At 44.4% G+C, this 15,556-nt stretch overlaps 1 protein-coding gene across 2 annotated transcripts in view; it reads right to left on the bottom strand.

Moving 5' to 3' along the window:
• RAB31 (RAB31, member RAS oncogene family) overlaps positions 1-15,556 on the bottom strand; it is a 129,751-nt gene that overhangs the window by 49,256 nt on the left and 64,939 nt on the right. For both annotated transcript variants that reach the window (XM_032875761.1, XM_032875762.1), the window contains exon 3: positions 14,218-14,299. In XM_032875761.1, coding sequence (XP_032731652.1) covers positions 14,218-14,299 — 82 coding nt within the window. The remainder of the gene's footprint in view (positions 1-14,217; positions 14,300-15,556) is intronic.

The following is a 15,556-nucleotide window of genomic DNA, read 5'->3' as shown; positions in this document are numbered from 1 at the left end:
CCAATCCCATCTTGTTTCATTTATTCTTCTCCTACCCCCTTACCCCCCCCCATGTTGCATCTCCACTTCCTCTATCAGGGAGATCATATGATAGTTGTCTTTCTCCGATTGACTTATTTCACTAAGCATGATACCCTCTAGTTCCATCGGTGGACTCTTTTTTGACAAGGAACAATGCAAACCTCCTTGGGGAGACGATGATACAACACAAATCCAAACATCCTTCCACAACATAAGGTGTTGGTGGGAAGGGCACAGATTTGTGTTTTGGAAAAGACGAGGTAATGAACTGGCGTATTCTCATCCTCAGAATAATGTGTAAGACAAAAGTCAAGGTTTTGAAATGAGGTAGAAATACATTTCTTCCCACCCACGTAATACCCAACTACAGAGAATCTCAACTCTCCTTCCTGTCTGCTAGCAAGCCATAGGAATTGCCTCCAAGTCCAGAACTCTGCCCCTCCCCGTCCAGAAGCTATCTGCGTTTCTCATCGCACACAGTCTCCATTCACGGGAAGGAAATGCCATGAGGGTTGGTCATGAGTCTCCCTCTCTCCATACTCTGCTCAGGTAGATTTGATCTCTCCCATCTGCATACAGCCCTCCTGTTCACAGTAAACATCCCGTCCTCGAGAGAGGTCTTCCTGCAGAATGGTACAGCAAAGCAAACATCACCTGGGATCACTCCCAGAGCAGGTCAGACTTTGGTCCATGGGCCTCAAAGCAGGGGCCTGACCCAGCGCTCGCCGGAGGGGGTACCCGTCCGTCCTACAGCCCCGCCACCATGGTGCCCCCAGGGAAGCCTGCCTTCCTGGGCACCCACAAGGAGTTCCTTGAGTCTGTGACAGCAGCTTGCTGGGAAGAGATCAGAGTCACACAAAACACATTCTCAGGCGTGTGGTTTCATTCACCCCACAAAGCGCCGTGCACCCAGGCCTCTGTGCCATGTTCACCGAGAGCAGCCTGCAGACCCATCTTTCCTTTGACTGGATATCTGGAAGTTTCCACTGGAGTATTTAGATACTGTAGTGGCCACACAGCAGCCAGAAGGTTCCTGTTTTTAACTTGTGAGTTATGTTATTTACACATACCATTGAATCTATTTTTGACTTTTTAATTGTGGAAATTTTCAACCATCCGCACAAGAAGAGAGTATGGTACAATGCGCGTCCATGCTCTCATCTCCTAGTCTCAAGATCAGCCCGAACACATGGTCCCTGGCATGTTTCCACCTCCCCTCCCACCCCACCCCCGCCACTGGAATCTTCAGAAGCAAACACTTGACGTTAACTGTAAAGCAGAGTGGTTTTTTTCTTCCAACAAAGTCAAATGGTATCATTTTTCAAAATCCTTCTAACTTACTAGGCAGAAAATCCAAAGTCTGTCCTATGGTGTCATTCGGGCACTCGGCCCGGCCTCCCTCCCTCTCTCCCCAGCCCCTGGCCTCCTCCCCGCTCCCTGAACACCCAGCCACATGGAGCCCTCAGGGTTGTCCCACAGGCCTTCTCCAGACTACACCCACCTCCGCTAGACGTCCTCACGCCCACCTTTCATTCACACCTTTTTCAACAGCCATGTCCTCTGAGATCCCTTCCTGAACCCCACTCTGGGCCATAGCAGGGGCTCAAGAAACACGTAAGGGCGGAACACACGTGATGAATCACTAACTCTGTGAAGGCAGGTGGGCTAGGTAAAACTGTTCCCATTTTACAGATGAGAAACTGGGCTCCGAATGGTTCAGTAAATTGCCCACAGATACACAGCTCTTAAAGGCTATAACCAGCCCTTGAACACAGGTCTTCTGACTCCAAATTCCATACCCTTTCCATTCCTCAGTTGCTTCCCCAAAATGAAATGCTGCATAAATTGATGTAATGCTGAGACGGTCTTACACTAAACGTATTCAGTCATTCAACAAGTATCTCTTGATCACCCGGTACATGACGGGAACTGTTCTAGGGAGGTGGAAGGTAGAATAACAGTCCCCAAAGATGTCCATATCTTAATCCCTGGGACCCGTAAATATGTTACGCTCCATGGCAAGGGGGCATTGAGGTTGCTAATGGAATTAAGAGTGCTGACAGCTGACCTTGAGATGGGAAGATTATTGTACAGTGTCCAGCAGCATCATCAGGGTCTGCACAAGTGGCAGAGGGAGGCAAGAGAGTCAGAGAGTTTGGAAGATGGCTCTGCGGCTGGCCTTGAAGATGGAGGGAGGAATGTGGGCACAAATTAGGGAATGCGGGCAGCCTCTGAGAAAGGCCAGAAATGGATTCTATCCCAAAGCCTCTAGAAAGGAACACAGCCCTACCTATGTCTTGCTCTTGGCCTGGAAAGCCCTACTTGGACTCCTGACTTTCAGAAGTGGGAGGGAGCTGTGAGGGATCTTTTGGAGCAGCCCCAGGAAACAAACAGAAGGTGGAGAAGAGGGGTGGAGTCAGGCCGCCTTCAAAGGGGCCCGCTCTGGGGATAACTGTCTCCAAACATCCAGCTCTGTGTTCTAAGGACACTCCAGCTGTTCCTGTTTAGACACGTCCTTTGGCACCTCAGGAGCACGCTCTTTTGTTATTAAACGAAGTCCATGTGCCTAATTCCCTTGTCACGAATGACATTCACTTCGTGGGCTTGGTCTGTATTTGAACCAGACTTAGGAAATTAGATGCAAGAAAGTAAAAAGCGAAGGGGGGAGGAGTGGGGAGGGAGAGGCGGGAATGGGGGGGGCAGGGGAGGAGAGGGGAAAAAAACACAACCAGATAAAGCGTTTCTTAGCTTCTTCTTCCTCAGCACAAGTCGTTGCCCGCAGAGAGTAGGAGAACGGAAATTGGCCTCAACCCAGGAGGCACAGACAATGCTTCATAATTAGAAGCTACTTAGGCCGTCCCAGACCAAAATACACACCAGGAAAATGTCATTGCCTGACTTGTGAAGAATCTTCCCCTGGTGGCATAGCCCTCCCTCCCAGAACAGTCCTGTCGCCGGCCCCCCTCCCCCCACCGCCCAGAGGGGCAGCGAAGGCAGGTCTTGGAGGAGGGGAGACCTACCAGGACACAAAGGACCACGGTGGGGTCTGCTATGACAGAGAGGGGGCTACAGAGCCAAGGGACCGGGGCCACTTGTGGGCAGGAGCAGCTCATTCTTGCTTTGTAAGACTTGATGCTTGAGGCTACCCTCTCTGCTGTTCCTGTCTGTCCACTCCCCATTTCCTCTCCTTCACTTCCGGCCTTCCCATCGCACAGGCTTGAGGGCACTAGTGCTTGGAGTTTCCCTTAGGACTTACTAAATTTATTTTAATATATGGACATGTCCTTCCTCTTTCTTTCCCACCAGTGGCATTCTCCCCCCATCTCCTAATTTCCTAAATGACGCCAACACCCTCCAACAGGACACCTCTGGGAACCGGGCCTGCCCACAATGGTGACTCTGGATCCTGCTGCCATCGGACACCCCAACTCGAATGCCACAGTCACCTTTCCTTGCACAGCTTCTGTCAACGAGTTTTAAACATCCCTGGAACTCTTCAGCTGTAGGGGATTCCTGAGGCTTCTTCTAAAAGGAGATGACGGGGCACAGTCCTATCCCAGGAACTGTTTATCTCATTTTTAACAGCTTTTACCAGATTCACAGGCTTCTGTGTGTCTCCTTACTACATAGACTTCATCAGGTTTTCCTTTTGAGGGGGAGTGACAGGAGTGGAGTCTGGCGAGGAGGAATATTTTCCCAATCAGGACGTCTATGCGTACTGATTAAAAGCAGCGTTCTCAGGCCCCTGGGTGGTTCAGTGGGTTAAGCCTCTGCCTTCGGCTCAGGTCAGGGCCTCCGGGTCCTGGGATTGAGTCCCGCATCCCCGCCCCCGCTCTCTGCGCAGCAGGGAGCCTGCTTCCCCCTCTCTGCCTGCCTCTCTGCCTACATGTTATCTGTCTGTCAAGTAAATAAGCAAAATCTTTTAAAAATAAATAAATAAATAAATAAATAAATAAATAAAAGCAGTGTTCTCTTGCGATAGGCGGGGAAGGAAAGCAAAACCGGGGATTGACCCTCTTCCACTGAAGGTAAATTCTCTCGTGGGTGTGGGAAAGGTTTAAGTGCGAAGTAATTTCCCTCCAGCCATGGGTGAGGAGCAGAGTCTGCCTGTGCTTTTTGCTGCTGCCGCTTGGAGCCAGGCCTGTATTGCCAGAGGCCACAGGGCAAGCAAGAAGGAAACAAAGAACAGCTCATTCTGAGCTTCTAATAGGCCCCATTCTTCAAGGACATCCAAAGGTCAAAATTTCCTCTGACTTTGGCCACAGTCGATGAAAAGAGAACCACTCTCTTGACCACAGAGTCCGGGGCCCCGAAGAAAGAAGGAAAGAAAGCCAAAAAAAGTTTCTTTTGATGTTTGTCAAGCCCCAACTTGACCTCAGCTATCTGCTGCCTTAGTTCTTTTTTCTTTCTCAGGGACCCACTGGGGCATTTCAGCCTTGGCCTGGCTTGGCTGCCCCTCAGCTGTCTCTGCATATGTCGTCCTGTCCCTGTAGGAGCCTGCGAGGGCTTGCAAATTAAGGACGAAGGAGACGAACACCACCATGGTTCCATAGCCCACTAAGCCGTCGACTTCTGGAGGGCACCAGTGGGAGTTTGCCTTCTTTGGGTACCCAGCTCCCAGGAAAATTCCTTTTTTTTTTTTTTGAGATTTTTTTTTTTTAATTTTGAGACTTTATTTATTTATTTGATGGAGAGCATGCACAAACAGGGGGAGCGGCAGGCAGAGGGAGAAGCAGGCTGCCCACTTAGCAGGGAGCCCCCATGTGGGACTCGATCCCGGGACTCCGGGATCGTAACCCGAGCTGAAGACAGATGTTTAACCAACTGAGTCACCCAGGCACCCCAACCAGGAACAAGCAAAGAGTAAACAAATCTTGGTGGTGTTAATATACTTATCATATTATTTTCTGGAGTGCTCAAAACATCTTAAAATTGGTGGGGAAAAGTCTGTACACTCACTACAAGAGTCACTATAAGCCTTTGAATCAATGGATTTCAGCATATTGTCACACTGTCTTGAATAGTATCTATTAAAGTAATAAAGTCTGGTCCTGGGTTAGATAATACTGCTGAAAAAAAGTAAATCAGCGGCAATTAATACTATTTTGAAGATAGGTTCATTTTTTAAAAAAAAAACATAATTCAATCAAGTATCATGCAGTTCAAATCTAGTAACATTTTGGTAAATTGTAAGTGATCACTTCACAAATATAACCTTATTTAGAGTTCTATCAGGAAACACATTCTGACATTTCAAAGATTTAACATTGTATTCAGAATTTTTTCTTTAGGTATCATTCTGAGGTCAAGGCTGTACTTCCGGTCCACAATTAGAGATGAAAACAGCTTGCAACTTGCTTATCACTTATAACTTAAAGGCTTAAGAAGTAGGTGACCTCATATTCATCTATAGATTTAACATAATCCCTAACAAATACATCTGGAGTTTTTGCAAAAACGTAAACTCCCATCCTAAAATTCCTGTGAAATGAAAGGAATGCAGAATAGATGAAACAATCTTGATAAAGGACAAAGGTAGAGGGACTCCTACTTCCTAATTTTCAAACTTGCTGCAAAGCATGCAGCAATCAGGGCACCGTGGTATTGGCAGAAGGGTAAAAATAAATCAAAGAAAGAGAACTGAGTCCAGAATTAAACCACACATTCGTGGTCAACTGATTATCATATCAACAAAGGTGCCAAGAAAATCAATTTGGGCAAAGAATAATCTTTTCAACAAACTGTGTTGGGACAACTGATTTTGTATGATAGCAACTCATGGAGAGTAAAGTTGAATCCCCTCCTTATAAGATATGCAAAAATTATAACAAATGGATCATAGCTAAAGGCAAGAGTTGAAACTATGAAGTTCTTAGAAGAACATATAGGAATAAGCCTGAGTCTGGCAAAGACAAGTGTTGGTGGGAATGCAGAACCTTGTATATTGTGGGTCGGAATATAAAATGGTGCAGTGACTTTGGAGAAGTTTGGTGGATCTTCAAAATACTAAATATAGAGTTACTAGAGGACCCATCAATTTCAGTCCCAGATATATTCCCAAGAGATTAAAGAACAAATAAAGCTATCTAAATAAAAACTTGTACGTAAATGCTTAAAGCAGCACTACTCATAAGAGCCCAAATGCGGAAGCGATCTAAATGCCCATCACCTGATGAATGGATAAACAAAATGTATGGCATCCATAGAATGGAGTATTAGCCATGAAAAAGAAAGAAGCACTGATTCAAGTTACAATGTGGATGAACATTGGTAACATTATGCTAAGTGTAAGAAGCCAGTCCCCAAAACACCCAGCATGATTCCATTTATATGAAATGTCCAAAGGAGGTGAATCTAGAGGCAGAAAGCAGCCAAGGGCTGGGGGACTTAGGAAGAAATGGGGGATGACTATTAATGGGTTTAAAATTAATTGTGGCAACAGTTGCACAATCTTAACATACTAGAGTCCACTGAACTGCACCCTTTAAGTGAGTCAATTGTATGGTCTGTGAATTATATCTCATTAAAAGTGGGTCTGTATTTTGTTGTTGTTGTTTTTTTAAAGATTTTATTTATTTATTTGACAGAGAGAGATCACAAGTAGGCAGAGAGGCAGGCAGAGAGAGAGGGGTGGAAGCGGGCTCCCTGCTGAGCAAGGAGTCCAGTGCGGGGCTCGATCCCAGGACCTGAGATCATGACCTGAGCTGAAAGCAGAGGCTTAACCTACTGAGCCACCCAGGTGCCCCTGTTTTTCTCCCCCCCCCCTTTTTTTTTTTTTTAAAGATTTTATTTATTTATTTGAGAAAGAGCATGAGCAGCAGGGAAAGGGAAAGGGAGAAGCAGGCTTCCTGCTGAGCAGGGAGACTGACGCCGGGCTTGATCCCAGGACCCTGGGATCATGACCTGAGCTGAAGGCAGACACTTCACGGACTGAGCCACCCAGGCACCCCTCAATAAAGCTGTTTCTCCAAAAGAGAGGTAATACCCTACATGCTGATAATCCCCACAGAAACAAATGCAGACAAACGCATTTATCAGTTCATTTTATTTCCAACCACTAAGACTCTGGGATGGATTATCCAAAAAAGAGGAAAGCATGGCTCAGCTGCTTCACAGGTGAAACAGGGAATGAAAACAAAAAGCTGATGAGATCGAAGCTTCAAGCAAGTCTAGAATGGGTGCAGGAGTGGACAGGAAAAGAGTTCCCCTATCAAGGAACAGATAGAGAATTTCACACCACAGCTACCTTCACTGGGCTCTTTTCAGAAACATGGGGAGGGACCATCTCAGAAACCAGGAAGTAATGAATATACAGTGGACCCTTGAACATGGGTTTGAACTGCACAAATCCACTTAAAGGCAGATTTTTTTTAAAGTCCAGTACTGTAAACCCATTTTCTGTTACGATTTTCTAACATTTTCTTTTCCAGAGCTGGCTTTATGGGAGGAGTACAGTGTATGACATGTATCGCACACAATATGTGTTCTCAGGAAGGCTTCTTGGCAACAGTAGGTACCAGTAGTTATGTTTTGGGGGGGGTCCAAAGTTATATGTGGATTTTCAGCTATGTGGAGGGTCAGCACCCCTAACCCCCACGTTGTTCAAGGGTCCGCTGTATCTCAAAAGCCACAGGAGGGCAAACATTATCTCTACAGTTTCAGATTTCTTCACAGGAAATTCATTTTGGATGAAACATTGTAGAGTGGGTGAAAGTAGAACTCAGTGGGGAAAGACTGAGGTAGGCACTGAAAAGAAGTTCAAGACCGCACAAAGTGGAGCCTCCTAAGTACACAGATTGAGAGAATCCAGTAGAAGCCTGTGGCAGACGACATCATGACCAACAACTAAGTGTTCACCTCTGCGTGAACCGCTGTTTATGCCAGTGTAGTTCCTCACTTCCTCTAAAGGCAGTGTCTCGCTGTCACTTGACTTTGGGCTGAGCCACATGCCTTGCCTCGGCCAATGGAATGTAGGCCATGTGTCATGGGCTCAGTCAGACCTTAGTTAGCATTAAGAGGCCTTGCGTCTGTGCCTTGCTGCTTGTGCTTCTGCATCGACAGAGGAGAGCTTCCTCAGATACTACTGCCTCTCTAACCCCAGAATGAACAAGCAAGCCTCAGCCACCACACAGAAAGACCCACAGCTTGAGGCAGAGTCACATTAGCTAAGAGCTCTGTAATATTTTTTTTAAAGATTTTATTTATTTATTTGACAGACAGAGATCACAAGCAGGCAGAGAGACAGGCAGAGAGAGACGGGGAAGCAGACTCCCTGCTGAGCAGAGAGCCCAATGCGGGGCTCAATCCCAGGACCCTGAAATCACGACCTGAGCCGAAGTCAGCAGCTTTAATCCACTGAGCAACCCAGGCACCCCGAGCTCTGTAATATTTTTATAAATTTTCTGTGGGTATAAAAGTTTTTGTTTTTGTTTCTGTAGACTCCATACCCACTATGGAGCCCAACATGGCGCTTAAACTCACAACCCTCAGATCGAGACCTGAGTGGAGATCAAGAGTCAGCCATTTAACTGACTGAGCCACCCAGGAACCCCAGTATAAGAGTACTTTTAAATAAAAAGATTTAAAAAAAAGAAGAAGAAGAATTAACACAAACAGCCATTATTAACTAAACACCTGAAATAGTTAATAACAGTATTCTAAATTCTAAATAATTGTATTCTAAATTCTGAATAAAGTCTTGTTTATTTAAGATCATATGCAGAATTCGACAACAGTTCCATCTTTTATTAGATCATACAGGTCCTATACAGTATTCAATATTGTTCTTAGCATTTCTTGCATTTTCAGTGTTCCATCAATTTTTTAAATACCCCAAAAAAGACAGTAGTTAAAAATTATATACCTTCCTACACAAATCTTTGCATCATGTCATTTTTACCATTAAGTTCAAAATTCCATAATTCCTACTAAGTATTGGGGGGGGCCTATTTTTTAGTCTGCACATGTGTTCTCCAATTTCATCTTTAAAAAGTATATAATGATGAACTTGATTTCAGAAGTCAATCTAGTCAACTCCAGATATGTTAGAGTCAGAGGAGAGCTTTTATTCTAACCAAAGAACCATCAATTCACCTTTGCGGAATTTGTGACTATGGTGCATTTGAAACCCAAATTTTATAAATACAACAATTCTTTCTGAGGCAGTAGGTCAGATAGACAGCCATAACACTGACTTCAACCCAAATGAAACAAGATAATGAGATGATGTTCATATTTGTTCATGTTATATTCTTAGAATAATATTGTTCTCACAGATCATATCAAGAAAATGAAGCATGGAATTCTTTCAAGATATGAATATTTTAATGGAGTTATCCTATGAATTGCAATTGTGTTTTACTTTTTTTAAGATTTTATTTATTTATTTGACAGACAGAGATCACAAGTAGGCAGAGAGGCAGGCGGGGCGGCGGGGAGCAGGCTCCCTGCTGAGCAGAGAGCCCAATGTGGGGCTCGATCCCAGAGCCCTGAGATCATGACCGGAGCCGAAGGCAGAGGCTTAACCCACTGAGCCACACAGGCGCCCCTGCAATTGTGTTTTAAAACAAAACAGAATGACTTGGAAGCACACATCTAGAACGTGGAGACATCAATTCCTATTGATGAGACTTTCTTTTCCGGGGGAGGGCAGAGGGAGAGAGAGAATCCCAAGCAGGCTCCACGCTCAGCATGGAGCCCGATGTGGGGCTTGATCTCATAATCCGGAGACTGTGACCTGAGCCAAAATCAGGAGTCAGCCACTTAACCGACTGAGCCACCCGGGTGCCCCCAAACATTTTTAATAACAATGAGGATATTCTAGACCCCAGTTTATGTGGAAAAGCAAAGAAGGGAGTGAAAAGGAAACCCAAAGGGAAAGATGGATGTGTTGACACAGTAGGACAGAAGTCTCATCTCCCCATTACAAACCTTGATCAGTGGGAGACAGGAGGACAAAGCTGGGCAGATAAATTCTTTTCTTTCCCCTGGGACCATTTTGAGCTCCTCTGAGCTCACAGGAGTCATCTGCTGACCTACTGCTGAGTTCTCCTCACAGATCACAAAGCAAAAACCAGCACAACAACTCATTCCAAGAGGACAGGATAAAAACCCCCAAAAGCCCACACCAACACTACAACATGGGCACTCCAACGGCATTCTTGCCCCCACTCTACCCGTCTTGACAGCAAAAAACTGAATATACAAATCTCGAAAATGGTAAGCTCCTAAAACATTGGATTCAACAATCACTTGGTTAATTGTAAATGGTTAAATCTGAAAACACTTTTTTACAGAGGTGGTTTATGGATTACTGTTTGCTATTGAAAGGATCACAGGATGTCCGCCATATATAGTTGAATGAAAAGCCTAATTAAGACAGCATATTAAGAACGAACACTCTCTTCTATGAGAGAGGGAGGAAGAGAGGGTTCCTTTTATATTTCCCGTACTCAGATGGAAGAGTGATTTTTCAAGACTATGAATTTGTGCCACAAATGTAGTCCAGAATTAATATCGTGTATGCTAGGCAGAAGTGTTTCGATAGTTCCACAAATAAACAGATACTGAGTAATTAACACATGCAAAGCACTGCACTGAGCATTATCCCCCTTTGAGGACACAGAATCGATGTCTTCATCTTATCAAATCATAAATCCAAGGAGATTTTGTTTGTTTAAAATTGTGAAGACTAAGAAGTACAGGATCCAATTTCTACAAGGATATGGAGGGATAATGAAGCGTGCTGGACTCCAACAATTAATGAGACAGAACAAATAGCATAAGGCACACGCAGCAGCCAGGAAGGTATTTTTAGCTCCAACATTAGGCAACGTCATTACAAGCACGATTAAATCTAGCAACAAGCCACTAGCACGGCTGAGAAAATGCCATCACTGGAGAGATGCGAGACCGCATGGAGGGATAGCAGACAAGGACGGCCTGAGGATAACTAAATCAGGCCTTCGAGGGTTAGAGGGTTCGATGACCACAAAGGCTGTGCAGGCATTTCTCACACGCTCTCCACAAATCTAAATTCTAAAAAGCATCCCCCTGAAGTTATCACCCAAAAGTCCGTCCCTCCTCCCTAAAGCACAAGTGTGCACTTGGCCTTCTACACATAATACTAATAATTACAAAAATAGATACTAGTAATAATATATATAAGTCTGATACAATAACACAATAAATAGTATATGATACAATAGGTACAATATAATAACATACATAATACTAAACTTTTAAAAATTACATACATTGCAACATACGCACAGATGTCTATCATCTCCAATCGTCAAATTTCAGGAAAAGCAATTAGAATAATTAGAAATCTGGTCATATGGAAGATTTTCTATTGCTGTTTTGCTTTGAGATGGTCAGAGAGCAAGCTACAAACTATAGTAGTTACTTTAGAGGACCGAATTTCATCAAAAGCAGTCACCTACTTGAATTATATCAGAATAGGTAAAGACATGTCAAATACACCGTTTAGCTTATACAGAAATCTCTCTTCAGGAACACTGTTATTACCAAGTGAAAACGGCAGGTTATAAAGAACCCTGAACGCTTTGGGATGCCTGGGTGGCTCAGTGGGTTAAGCCGCTGCCTTTGGCTCAGGTCATGATCCCAGGGTCCCAGGATCGAGTCCTGCATCCAGCTCCTTGCTCAGTGGGGAGCCTGCTTCTCTCTTTGCCTCTGCCTGCTTGTGCGCTTGCGCTCTCTCTCTCTCTGACAAATAAATAAAATCTTAAAATTAAAAAAAGAAAAAAAGAACCCTGAGGGTTTTGAGATGAAGTTACTGACACGCATAGTGAGAGAGCTGCAGAATGGTCACTAATGTCAATAGTGGAAACTAGACTTATTGCGGGGATCATTTCATAATGTATAAGAATATCAAATCACTACGATGTACACCTGAAGCTAATACTGTATGTCAATTATCTTTCAATGTAAAAACTAAGTTTAAAAAACAGTGGAGATATCTGTGTGGTGGGATTTTTGGATAATTTTACTCTCGGCTGCATGGCTTTTGTGTGATTTTTCAAGCAGAACAAAACTACAAAGCAAAGCTCAGGACCCAGACTGCTGGATCCAGATTTTTCAGCTTTCCACCTAATGGGTTGTGTGACTTTGAGCAAGTGATTTAACCTCTCTGTCCCTCTGTGACCTCACGTATAAAGAGGGATAAAATAGTCCCCACTTCAGAGTGCTGCGAGAGGACTAAGGTGTTTGTTAGTACACGGAAGACATGCGAACAGTGCATGGAATGCAGCTAGCCCTTGGGAAATACCCACCAATAGTAGAAGCAGTAGTATAGCTAAGACTTTTGGTAAAATTGACTGAAGCTCATTAAAAGTGGCTGCAAAAGCAGCTACTTCATGGCCAACAGTAAAAATGGGAGCAAGAAAGCTTCTCTGCTTAAGTTTAAATTAATAACCAAAAAAACCAAACCCCAAACCCCCAAACCCTAGCAGATCAACATACTACAAATATACATACATAGTAGATAAAAAGGAAGCTATGTAAAGACGAGATCCCTGAGTAGATATTTTCTCCTAGCATCCGTCCTCTCATTTCAGAGGTCAGCAGGCACAGCGGACTAACAGTTAGAGAGGTGCTCTAGGTAGCGACTTCGTGTGTGCAAATCTGTGCTCTCAACTTAGCAGCAAAACAGAAGATGTTCTAATGAGGTCAGCGTTTGTAGGCCAGAAGATTCGTCCTGATTAAGGAGAAAGACATCTTTAAAACCCTAGTAGCCTTAATCTATAAATGCAAGAGTAGGGAGTTATGTAAAATGAAAGTTACAGAAACACACACTTGACTAATTAGGAGCTGATAACGAAAAGGATGCTTTATCCCAAGCCCTGGGTTCCTTGCTTTGAGGGATAGATAATCAATAATGGAATTCAGTAGCATATGACAAGGTGGTAAGAGCTGTGGAGAAAAAGGAAGTGAGTGGAGCAAGGATGGGAAAAGGGGAAGTGTTGACCTTTGAATAGGATAGGTCGGTAGAGAAGGTGACACGTGAGCTTGAATCAGACAAGGGGAAGCTCAACCTGGTTTACTCCATAATTGTTAGCTCTGATGAAAGTTTTGGTTTTTTTTTAAGATTTTATTTATTTATTTGACAGAGAGAGGGAGCGATCACAAGTAGGCAAAGAGGCAGGCAGAGAGAGACGGGGAAGCAGGCTCCCTCCTGAGCAGAGAGCCTGATGCAGGGCTCCATCCCAGGACTCTGAGATCATGACCTGAGCCAAAGGCAGAGGCTTAACCCACTGAGCCACCCAGGCACCCTTCTCTGATGAAAGTTTTGAGCAGGATGGAAGCCCCCATGGAAGACAAGCTAGTGGTTATCCCTGTCACTTATCTGGACTGCCCCTTTCAACTTTGATAATACACACTCCAGTGCTTACACTGTCCTGTTATAGACAAACTGTGTTGGTAACCATTTCATTTTTTTTAAATCTAAAAACACGAGCTTCTTAAATAATCTTCTCCATCAACATTTTTGGCAAATCAAAGGAATTAGGAATGAGACAAGTCATTGGATGTTTCTGGTAACCCAACGTCCATTGTCCCATTTTCCAGTAAGAGAACCCAGATTTTCCTTGGGTAACTAAGTCTACGGGACTTCCCACTGGTGTGGGTCAGGTGGGGCTAATGGCAGCTCCTACCTCTAGGGGTAGTGTATTAGTGGGCCCTACAAATAGGAGTGCCAAATCCCCCTTGAACGCTACTACAGAGTGTCAGGTTCAGGAGTGGAACACGTGACCAAACCAGGCAATGAGACACGGGGCATAACTCGCAGAAAAGAGGGGCTGTTGTCTGTGGGACTCCTTAGGTGATAGAATGCGGGCCTAAGGTCACAGATGGAGACATCCTTGCCACCCTTAGGGAAGAGAAGGATGTGAGTCTGCCTAAAAATGAAGCCAGTCTAGAGGGAAGCAAGCAGAGAAACAGGGACAGAGCAGAGTGCCTCTGACAATGCATTTGGAGGACTTGAACTTGGCCCTGACTCAAGAGGGTGACCCCATACATTTTTCACACAGTGGAAGAACACATTTCCTTTTCTGATTAAATCACTGAAGCTGGGTTCCTCTCAGTCACAACCAAGTGTCTTGCCAAATACAAAAAAAAACTTCCTTCGGGGACGGGGCTCAGTATTTTCCCTAGAAAGCCAACAGCCCGTACACTTACCCGTTCCTGCCCAGCAGTGTCCCAGATGAGGAACTTATGAAGTTCATTTCCACAAGGCACGGTTTTGGTCATAAAAGATGCCCTGAAAAAGAGAATCAACATCTCCATGTTACCAGGCACCCCTAAAATCTTCACAAAGACTCCTGTTTCACCCAAGTTCTCTTGCCTCAGTAAGACCCCCCAAGGTCCCTCCTGGGGGGGGCCTCTAAGAGGAAAGAAGGGCTGCTAGAATCCCATCACCCAAAAGAAAATATTCTTCATATTCTGTTAGTCCAAATGGAGGCTTAAGGAAGGAAATTGTTCTTAAAAACCCAAGAATGCGGGGCGCCTGTGTGGCTCAGTGGGTTAAGCCTTTGCCTTTGGCTCAGGTCATGCTCTCAGGGTCCTGGGATCGAGCTCCGCATCGGGCTCTCTGCTCGGCAGGGAGCCTGCTTCCCCCTCCCTCTCTCTGCCTGCCTCTCTGCCTACTTGGGATCTCTATCTGTCAAATAAATAAATAAAATCTTTAAAAAAAAAAAGAAAAAAAGCCAAGAATGCATTCAAAGCTCCGGGCTTCCAAAAACATGGTCCTGAGATAGTATGCTCAATTGTTCTCAGATAATATGCCCCAATCTCAGGAAAGAAAATAAAACCTAAGATTTTAAAAATGTATTATTACAACAGTGAAGAATGGACAGGGCAGCTAGTCTCTGGGCAAGTCACAGTGTGGGCCCTGCGATGGCACACAGAAAACTGCCTTCCATATGCACCCAGGCTAGGCACCCAACGCTAGCAGCAATCTCATTCTCATTCTCATCTCATTCCATATCTCATTCCCACCCTGCTTTCATACATGCAGGGGTAAAGGTTGGTGGTTCACCAAATATTTACGTTTTCTCCCTTAAAAAAAAAAAAAAGGAAGGATTCGAAACCCTCAGCAGATAATGAAACACTTGATAGTTTCTTTTTTGCATATTTCCTGTTAATAAACCTTTTCTTTGTGTTCATGAAAGACAGAAAGATACAGTAAGTGCAAAGTTTATACCCTTGACATTTTTGTTTTCTGATAAAGCTTCCCATTCATGAAAATGTAGTGAGTCTCCCCAACAGTGGGACAACCAGACAAGAGAAGACTCCTCACGTGATGGAATTAAGAAGCAGATACAACCCCTGAGCAGCATTCTGGCCAAAACCAGTTCACCTGAATGTAATCCTAAGAAACCAGTAAAGCAACCCCAGAATGTGGAGCATTCTACAAGACAACTGGCCCAAATGCTTCAAGTAAGTCAACGTCATGAAAAGCAAACAAGACAAAAGGCAGGAAGATTGTCCTAGAATCTAAATTAAGAGAGAAGAAAGA

This window comes from Lontra canadensis, unplaced genomic scaffold (assembly GCF_010015895.1).
Source record: "Lontra canadensis isolate GAN:19392208 unplaced genomic scaffold, GSC_riverotter_1.0 scaffold57, whole genome shotgun sequence".
NCBI lineage: Eukaryota > Metazoa > Chordata > Mammalia > Carnivora > Mustelidae > Lontra > Lontra canadensis.
The sequence above is the reverse complement of the archived record's forward strand: the minus strand, read 5'-3'. Positions and strand labels throughout refer to the sequence as shown.